The 9,926-nt window shown below is 48.8% G+C and overlaps 1 protein-coding gene across 6 annotated transcripts in view; it reads left to right on the top strand.

The window, feature by feature from the left end:
* Hip1 (huntingtin interacting protein 1) overlaps positions 1-9,926 on the top strand; it is a 144,092-nt gene that overhangs the window by 81,794 nt on the left and 52,372 nt on the right. For 4 of the 6 annotated variants that reach the window (XM_031338214.1, XM_031338213.1, XM_031338212.1 and 1 more), the window contains exons 2-3: positions 6,801-6,864; positions 9,104-9,246. In XM_031338214.1, the coding sequence (XP_031194074.1) occupies positions 6,801-6,864; positions 9,104-9,246 (207 nt within the window). Of the gene's footprint in view, positions 1-573; positions 676-6,642; positions 6,693-6,800; positions 6,865-9,103; positions 9,247-9,926 lie in introns of those variants that run through there. The other 2 variants (XM_031338215.1, XM_031338216.1) reach the window with 2 other exon arrangements.

The raw sequence follows: 9,926 nt of genomic DNA, 5'->3' as shown, positions 1-9,926 counted from the left end.
GGCTCTACCACTGAGCCACGCCCCCAGCCCCTCCCTGGGGGATTCTAGGCAGGGGCTCTACCACTGAGTAGATCCTGTCTTTTGTATGTCTTCTATTTTGTTTCCTGTTCCCCTTCTCCCCAGCCTTTTTCTTGAGTGTTCTTTCTGGCCTCAGCAGTTGGTCTTCCGTTGGCCCCTTGCCTCGGGGCTACATCCCAAGCCTCTCTCCTAGTCCTGCTATGGAACCTTTACAAACTAGCCTGGCCTTGGTTAACTCAAAAGCTGGGCTGCAGCCCAGAGCTGCGTGCGTGTGTGCGTGCGTGCGTGACTGGACAATGCCCAGTTGCTCCACAAGCCAGCCCAGGCTCCACTGCCTGCTCTCTCCAGTTGCAAGGCCCCAAAACTTCCTATTGGTCCCATCCCAGGCTGATCTGCCTGGAGGAGTCTGTAAATAGAGAGGACTGGAGGGGGAGGCAGAGAAGTGGAGAGAGAAAGCCTCCCTTCCTTCAGTGCCTGCTGATAATTGGCTCTCGGGGACCAGCTGGGGACACAGGGGCCAGCTGGGCCAGGAAGTGCTGCACAATGCTGTTCTTTCAGGAGAGCCACTGCTGGCCGTAGGTCCCGTGTGACTCCAGCGGAATAAAGAGAACAGAGTGTTCTCAAAGGATGTTATCGAACCTAGACACCCCTCCAGAGGTGAGACACAGAGCCCCCAACTTCCACCCTCTGCCCTGGGAGCACGCCCACCCGCTGCTCGCCCTTGCATCCCGTTGTAGAAGAACCGAATCTGTCCAGACTGAATGATTTCCCTCAAAGTCTGGGCTGCAACTGAGTGGTATGAGGGAGCAGGCAGCATTGAGGCCTGGGAACTCCATCCTGTCCTGCTTTAGAGAGTGTAGGGCCATGGAAGGATAAACTAGAGCTTGCATTCTGGATGTTTGTCTTATATCCATTTTGATATGTGCATGTGTGTGTGTGTTGTATAGAAGTATCTCTGTGGGTGTGTGCATGTGTATAGATGTGTGCGTGCGTGTGTGTGTGTGTGTGTGTGTGTGTGTGTGTGTGATATATAGATGTGTCTCTGTGTGATGTGTCTGTGTGTGTGAGTGTGTGTGTGAGTGTGTGTGTGCATGTGTGTGATGTATAGATGTATCTGTGTGTGTGATATATAGATGTGTCTCTGTGTGATGTGTCTGTGTATGCGTGTGTGTGATGTATAGATGTATCTGTGTGTGTGTGATATATAGATGTGTCTCTGTGATGTCTCTGTGTGTGATGTATAGATATGTCTGTGTGTGTGTGATTTATAGATGTATGTGTGTATGTGATGTATAGACATGTCTGTGTGGGTGTGTGAGTGGGTGTGTGCATGTGCGTGTGATGTATAGATGTGTCTCTGTGTGTCTCTGTGTGATGTGTCTCTGTGTGTGTGAGTGTGTGTGTGTGTATGTGATGTATAGATGTGTGTGTGTGTGATGTATAGATATGTGTGTGTGTGATGTGGGTGTGTGAGTGGGTGTGTGCGTGTGTGCATGTGCGTGTGATGTATAGATGTGTCTCTGTGTGTCTCTGTGTGATGTGTCTCTGTGTGTGTGAGTGTGTGTGTGTGTATGTGATATATAGATGTGTGTGTGTGTGATGTATAGATATGTGTGTGTATGTGATGTGGGTGTGTGAGTGGGTGTGTGCGTGTGTGATGTATAGATGTATGTGTATATGCATGATATATAGACATGGCTGTGTGTGCGTGTGTGTGATTTATAGACGTGCGCGCGTGTGTGTGGAAGCCAGAAGTCAACTTCAAGCATCTCCCTGGTTGTTCTCCAGCTTGCTTTTTTCCAGACAGTGTCTTTCCCTAAACCCGGAGCTCATCTGACCAGTGAACCCCAGGGATCTGCCTGTCTCTGCCTCTGTGTTGAGCTCCCCAGATGGAATTGTACAGCTATAAGATGTGTGTCACACTTGGATTTTATGTGGGTGCTATGGGTTGAACTTAAGGTTCATGCTTGTATACAGGATCTTTACTGAGTGAGGTGTCTTCCTCAGCCCCTTGGATTTTACTTCTTCTTTTTCTCCTCCTCCTCCTTCTCTTCCTCCTCTTCTTCCTCTTCCTCTTCTCCTCCTCTTCCTCTTCCTCTTCTTCCTTCTCTTCCTTTTCCTCTTCCTCCTCCTCTTCCTCTTCCCTCTCCTCCTTCTCCTTCTTCTTCTGTGGAGCCTTGGCTGACCTGGAACTTGCTCTTGTAGACCAGGCTGGCCTTGAACATAGAGATCCACATGCTTCTCCTCTGAGTGCTGGGATTGAGGTCACATGCTGCCACCACCTGGCTTGGATTTTAGTCTTTTTCAGAGAAAGGCAGCTGCTAAGTGTAGACAGCATTGTTAACTGAGTGTGGTGGTGTACATTTCTACTCCTGGCCTTAGGAGGCTGATGCAGGAGGCTAGCCTGGATGGCATAGTGTATCCTAGTACAGCCTGAGCTATGTAAGACCTGTTTCTAAGCCAGAGCCGGGAGGGGTATTATATCAAAAATGGTAAAATGTTGTCTTTAGGTCTTTTTAAAGTGACATTTATTCATTTATACAGAGGTGGAGCATGCACATGCCTAGATGTGCATGTGGGATCCCGAGGACCATATACAGAAGTCTACTGTGAGGGTTCTGGGGATTGGACCCAGGTTGCCAGGCTCAACAATGAACACCTTTTCCTGCTGAGCCATCTCGTCAGCCCCAGAATGTAGTGTTTACAATATGGACAAATATAGGAGCCTTTGTAATGTAGGATGGGATATGAGGATGTTATCTGGGCAAAGTGGTCTCAATGGAGCATCTGCCTGAGACACATAAAGGTGACTGATATCCTGAGGGCTCTGGGTGACCCAGATCTGCCCCCATACCCCTTCTTTTGTGACAAGGTGTTAGCACTGCCTAGCAGGGCTTTGAACTCACTCTGTAACCAGGTGGGCCTTGAACTCACTCTGTAACCCAACTTCTTCCTGCTTCAACTTCCTCCAGTGGCTGGGATTACAGGCTAACACCCCCAAACCTGGTCACACACAGCTTGCATTAAAAAGCCCAGTATGAAGCAGGGTGGTGGTGGGTGGCTCATGCCTTTAATCCCAGCACTTGGGAGGCAGAGGCAGGCAGATTTCTGAGTTCGAGGCCAGCCTGGTCTACAGAGTGAGCTCCAGGACAGCCAGGGCTACACAGAGAAACCCTGTGTCGAAAAAAACAAACCAAAACAAAACAAAACAAAAAAGCCCAGTATGAGCTACACATGGAGGCACATACCTGTTAATCCTAGCACTGAGAAGACTGGAGCTGGAGAATTGTGAGTTCCAGACCACCCTGAACTAGTGAGAGCCTGTCTCAAAACAGCGGGGAGCGGAGCTGGGAATAAGCTCAGTTGGTGGACTGCTTGCCTAGTACGAATGTGGGCTGTGGGTTCCATCCCTAGCACCACATAAACAGGGCATGGTGGTGCATACCTGTAATCCCAGCCCTCAGAAGGTGGAGGCAGAAAAGTCAGAAGTTCATGGTCATCCTCTGCTACGTACGTGTTGATTTTTAGGCCAGCCTGGGACAATTGAGACTGTGGAGAATGTTGAAGCTCAGACCTGCCTTGTGCCTCAGAGTCCTGAAAGGCTGTGTTGGTTATGGACGCTGATCTGTAGCCAAGAGCCATGGCCAGGTCTCTGATTCATAGGCACCTCCGCACTGGTGACTTGCGGGGACGATATCAGGTACACTGGCAACACTGAATGAGCTCTTGCAAGCATAACCCCCTCCCCACCCCCATCCCACGCGTGCTCCCAGCTATAGGAGAGGATATGGGGGTAACAGGTTCGGGGGAAGGCCTTACACGTCCTCCAAGGGACTTATGACAGTATTTTCATTTTACATTTATTTACTCCGTGTGTGTGTGTGTGTGTGTGTGTGTGTGTGTGTGGCAGGACTGAAGTGTGAGGATACATGTGTGAAGATTGCTGATCCAGTTTTCAGAGTAATTTTTCTCCTTCCATGCAGGTTCTAGGGGATGATTGGTAAGCACGTTTAACCCATGGAGCCATCTTGCTAACCCAGGTGTTAGTATCTGTTGTCAGTTTGGCAGGGCTCAGAGTCACCCGAGACAGGCCCTTGCACCTGTCTGTGAGGGAGTTTCTGGACTGAGTTAAAGTAGATGGGAAAACCCACTACTACATTCATACCATGAGCTGCGTTCCTCTCTCTCTACTTCCTGGCTGTGGATGCAGTGTGACCAGACGTCTCACATTCCCACTCCCGTGCCTTCACCACCATGATGGCAATGTACCCTCAGACCATGAGCTATAATCTACCCTTTGTCTCAGGACTGAGAAATGCCACTAAAGCATGGCCCCCACGCTAGACCAGTTCCTCCTCAGCTCTGCTGGACGAAGGCCTGGAGGCCGTGAGCTCTCAAGTACAACACTGAAGAAAACACCTCATTGGCAGCAGTACCCTGCCTTGTTCAAGAGCCTTCTGTGGGTCCCCAGCACTAGTCACACTGTCCTAATAGCTATGACCCTCTCCCACACAGTGGGGGTCTCATCTAGCTTTAACCGGTCAGTTTTTCTTACAGTCGACCAGAGAAGTGATTGACAGGTGAAGTGATCTATAGTCTGGCATTGATTTGCTTCAGGGAATGAGGGATCAGTGGTTGGCGATACCTGAAGACAAGATCTACAGGTGGCAACTGTGAGAAGAAAAGCCCGCCCATCACAGGTCTTAAGTTTATTCCTTTGGCGGCAAGGTCCCATGTAGCCCAGGCTGGCCTTGAGTGCCCGAGGGAGCTGGGAATGGCTCTGAAGAAGATCAATGGATCTTCCTGCCTCTACCTCCACTTCTGAAAGTGAAGGTTCAGGGTGCTTGGATGTAGCTCAGTTAGTAGAGCACTTGGCTAGCATGCATAAAGACGGGGTCCCAGCACCACTATAAATCAGTAATGGGGACACTCAGGAGGTGGAGGCAGGAGGATCAGAAGTTCAGGGTCATTCCTGGCTAAATTCCAAGTTTGAAGCAGGCCAGTCTGGGATGGATTTATATATGTTTGAGTGCTTCCATAATGAAAGGTTTAAAAAAAATTATGGAAAAAAAAAGATTTTTATGTGTCTGGATGTTTTGTCTGTGTGTATGTCTGTGCATTGTGTATGTCTGTGCATTGTGTATGTCTGTGCATTGTGTACGTGCTTGGTACTCAGAGACAGAAACGGCTACCGGATCCCTTGGAACTAGAGTTACAGATGGTTGTAAGACACTATGTGGGTGCTAGGAGTTGAACCTGGGTCTTCTATAAGAATTGCCAGTGCTCTTAACCACTGAACCATCTCTCCAGCTCCAAACAAAACATTTCATCTACATACTCTTGCTCCTGGAAATCTACCCCTTAGAAATAAAATCATCAGTTACTATGAATATGTGGAGTTAGACCTGGTGGTACATTCCTGTCATCCCGTCTGCTCTAGGAGGCTGAGACAGAAGGGTGGGGGAGGGAGTGGGGGTCTTACATCAATCTATCTGGGGTAGAGCATTCATTAGTGAGACTTTGCCTCAAAAATCTAGCAGTAAGCACCTGGCGGCGGTGGTGAACGCCTTTAATCCCAGCACTCAGAAGGCAGAGGGAGTTGGATCAGTTAAAGGTAAAACAAGAGGTTACAATCCACCTCCACGATATATAAAATAAGTAAATGTAATAGTAATAGTAGTAAATTACAATGATAATAATAATAAATAATAACTTTTTAGAAAAAAACAAACAACAAAGTCTTGGGGAGTGGCTCAGCAATTAAGAGCCCACAGTGTTCTTGCAGATCACCTGAGTTCTGTTCCAGGTGCCCCCATCAGGCGGCTCACAGCTCCAGCTCCAACACCCCTGGCTTCCTCTGGCACCCGCACTCAAGTGCGCATACTCACAATCAACCGTGCATACATAAAAGCTTAAAAGGATAATAAATCTCTTAAAAATTTTCAACAACCACAAAATAGCCTAGGTGAGACGATACTGTTTAGCATTTATGCATGTTATTCATGTGTCTGGATTAAGATTAACAGGAGAGCCGTGACTGTTGAAAACAACAGGAAAGGAATAGTTTCATGTTTTTCCATGTAATTAGGGAAGGAAAAGGCATTTGCCCTCAAGTTGGAAGTTGGCCAAGAGTGATGGCGAGTCTGTGGAAGTTTCGTTTATTATTTGGGGGGAGAGTACTTGCCATGAAGATCGGGGGACATCTTTATGGGTTGGGCTGTCCCATTCCATCTTCATGGGGGTCCCGAGAAGGGCACTCAATTGTCAGGTTTGCTGGGCCAGCACCTTTACTCACCGATCCATCTCGCCAGCCCCAGGTGGGAAGGGGTCTAGAGGTGGTGGAGAGGTGGCCAGCTGGGCTCAGGATGCAGAGGCTCCCTGACATCAGCGCCTCTTCCTCTTGTGTTCTGAGGAATAATGTTTCCCCAGGGTGAAGAAGCCTTCCCTTTGTGTGGCCCCTTAATTACCACGCTGTTGTGCCAAGCCAGCGAGTAGCAGGCGGGTACAGCAGCTGGGCACAGCCAATGCCAGGCAGCAAAGCCTGCTCCCTTGGGACAGCTTGGGACAGCTGGTCTGGGAGTGCTGCCCACCTCCGTGCCCCCCTCCCCTAAGCTGGGTACTCAAGAGGATCTAGAGGGCCCTGGATGTTCTCTCGGCCCTCGGCAATACCAAGGGTCACTGGAGGAGTGGGGTGTGGGGGAGGATGAAGGGGGGAGGGTCTCAGTAACTCTCAGAGCCTTATTTATTTCATCCTCTTCCCCTCCCCCATCCTGTTTTTGCAGACTGTCAGCGTCAATAAGGCCATTAATACGCAGGAAGTGGCCGTGAAGGAAAAACATGCCAGGAATATCCTTTTGGACTGGATCCTCGGGAGGCCGACCCTGGAAGGGGGTCAAATGGTGGGAACTGAGGTCAGGAGGACGATTCTTGCCCAGCAACAGGAAGAGTGGCCCTTGCCAGGGACAGGAGCCTGCGGATAGAAGCCACTTCTGGTATCGCTACGGACTCAGAGAGCTCTAGTCTCAGACAGCCCAGCCTGGAAATGTCCAAGGGTCCTAGGAGGCCAGCAAGCCATGTCTTTTCTTTCTTAACATTTATTTATTTATTTTATGTATGAGTATCCTATCTGCCTATACCCCTGCATGCCAGAAGAGGGCATCAGATCCCAGTATAGATGGTTGTGAGCCACCATGTGGTTGCTGGGAATTGAACTCAGGACCTCTGGAAGAGCAGACAGTACTCCTAAACTGTTGAGCCATCTCTCCAGCCCCCTACTCAGGCCTGTTCTATTTAGTTAGTTAGTTAAATTTATTTTGAGAATGGGTCTCCTGTAGCCCAGATTGGCCACAGATTCACTGTGTAGCTGAGGATAACCTTGAACTCCTGACTTCTGGAATGCTGGGATTGTAGGCATGTACCATAGCACTCAAGTTTCTATGCAGTGTTGTGATGAAACCCGGGGTTTTATGTGTATGAGGCAAGTTCTTCACCAACTGAGCTACATTTAAATTTTCTATTTGCTTGTTTATTTTATTGTATTTACTATGCCTATGGGTGTTTTGCCCACGTCTATACATATTTGCAGTGCACATGGTGGCCAGAAGAGGGCATCAGATAGTCTGGAATTGGAGTTAGGGACAGTGGTGTGCTGGGAACTGAATCAGAGTCCTTGATGAACAGCTGGTGCTCTTAGCCACTGAGCCATCTCTTCTTCTTTATTGATGGGTTTTAATGGTGGTTTTGAGACATGGCTTCATTGTGTCCACCAGGTTGGCCCCCAAATTGGGATTCTTCTACCTCAAGATCTCACCAGGACTATAGGTGTGTGTCAACATGCCCAGCTTCTAACCACATGGTTCAGCAGGCAAAGGCATGCACCACGCTAGTCATGCCTGACATCCTGAGTCTGGTTAGCAAAACCCACAGTGCCAGAAAAATCCTTACGGTTGTTCTCCAACATCCACACGGGTGCCAAAGTTCCCTGATACTCTCACAGGCATGGCACACACGTGGACAGTGATCATAAGCAAAACAAAAGTGAAAAAGGATCCAGGTGGTGGTGGCACACAGCTTTAATCCCAGCACTCGGGAGGCAGAAACAGGAGGATCTCTGTGAGTTTGAGGCCAGCCTGGTCTACAGAGTGGGTTCCAGGACAGCCAGGGCTACACAGAGAAACCCTGTCTCAAAAAAAAAAAAAAAAAAATGTGAAAGAGGAAACACATGTTAAAATATTGGCATTGGTCCCAAGGATGAGTCCCATCCTACATCTGGCTGGGCCAGAGATAATAAGCCAAGACCAACCCTGATCCAGGGCCGCATGTTTAGACAACAGGTGACACATGACTTTAATCTCGGCCACCAGAAGGAAGCAGGGTGATTGCTATTATGAGTTGGAGGCTAGCCTGGGCTACCGGGTGAGACTATTTCATTAATACCAAAATCCGGCCAAGGGCTGGAGGTGTGGCCCTGATGATAGAGTGCTTGCCTAACATGACAGAGCTTTGGGACCCAGCCCAAGCATCATCTAAACAAGGTGTGGACCTGCATACCTGTCATCCCAGAAGTCTGGAGGTAGAGATAAAAGGATCAGAAGTTAACATACTAAGTTCCAGGATAACCTGGGGTACTTCAATGTTGACCCTGTCTCAAAAAGACAGGCAATGGGGCCAGTAAGATGGCTCAGCAGATGTAAAGGAGCTTGCCTTCAAGCCTGACGACCTGAGTTCAATCCCAGAGACCCCACGTGGAACTGACGGCCAACAAACTGCCCTCGGACTTCCTTCCACACACATACCTGGGCATATATGAGTGCCCACACATATATCGCATGCGCGTACACACACACACACACACACACACAATATAATAATAATAATAAGTAAATACATCTAAAATGTAATTAAAAAGAAAGAATTCCTTTTCAGGGGAAACTGTTATAAAATAGGGATGAGATGTTTTATACCCTCAGCCTCCAAGCTACCAGGCAAACACGTAGAACTGTGGGGTCTTAGCAGTGAGCAATACCCCGCCTCCCCATTACCCAGCTCCACCCACCAAGGCCTTGTCTTCTTTGACTCCTCCCACCGTGTATTCTGGGTACCCACCATGAGAAAGGGGCTCAGACCTTTTGGTCTGTGGTCAACCGACTGCCTCTCTCCAGCAACGCCATGTTGTGCTGGAAGTTCTGCCATGTGTTCCACAAACTTCTTCGAGACGGACATCCAAACGTGAGTCCCTGGGGCATCAGAGGAGGCCGGTGGCACAGGCGGAGAATGTGACACCAGAGTTACGCTCCTGTTGCCCGGTACAGATGCCCTCATGCAGACACGGGAATCGAAGCTTTAAAGATATGTTTTTATTTATATGTGTGTGTTTGTGTGAGTGTATGCCGCATGTGCCCAGTTGCCCGACGAGGCCAAAAGCGGGGTGTCAAATGCCCTGGGGCCAGAATTACAGGATGTTGCGAGCCCCTGGGAAAGAAGCTCAGGTTCTCTGCCGGAGCTGTAAAATCCCCTCTCTCCAGCCCCCGGAACTGAATCTTTAAAACTATTTTACTCAGAGAGCTAGCAATTGGAGATCATGTCTTCTCACTCATCTTAAGCCAGCAGATTGGTTAGGGATGAGGGGGCGGAGACAAAGGCCTGTCAATCATTTCTGGATTCAGACTTTCCCCTTTGGCTAGGTAATCAGCCATATTTCTGATCATAAAACCCCACTCTCAATATTTGTGCATCTTGCCGGGCCATGGTGGCAAACACCTTTAATCCCAGCACTTGGGAGGCAGAGGCAGGTGGATTTGTGGATTTCTGAGTTCAAGGCCAGCCTGGTCTACAAAGTGAGTTCCAGGACAGCCAGGGCTACACAGTGAAACCCTGTCTCGAAAAACCAAAAACAAAAAAAAAAAAAA

The sequence above is a fragment of the Mastomys coucha genome, unplaced genomic scaffold (assembly GCF_008632895.1).
Source record: "Mastomys coucha isolate ucsf_1 unplaced genomic scaffold, UCSF_Mcou_1 pScaffold22, whole genome shotgun sequence".
NCBI classification, from domain to species: domain Eukaryota; kingdom Metazoa; phylum Chordata; class Mammalia; order Rodentia; family Muridae; genus Mastomys; species Mastomys coucha.
Note: the sequence above shows the minus strand (reverse complement) of the source record. Positions and strands in the feature narration are given on the sequence as shown.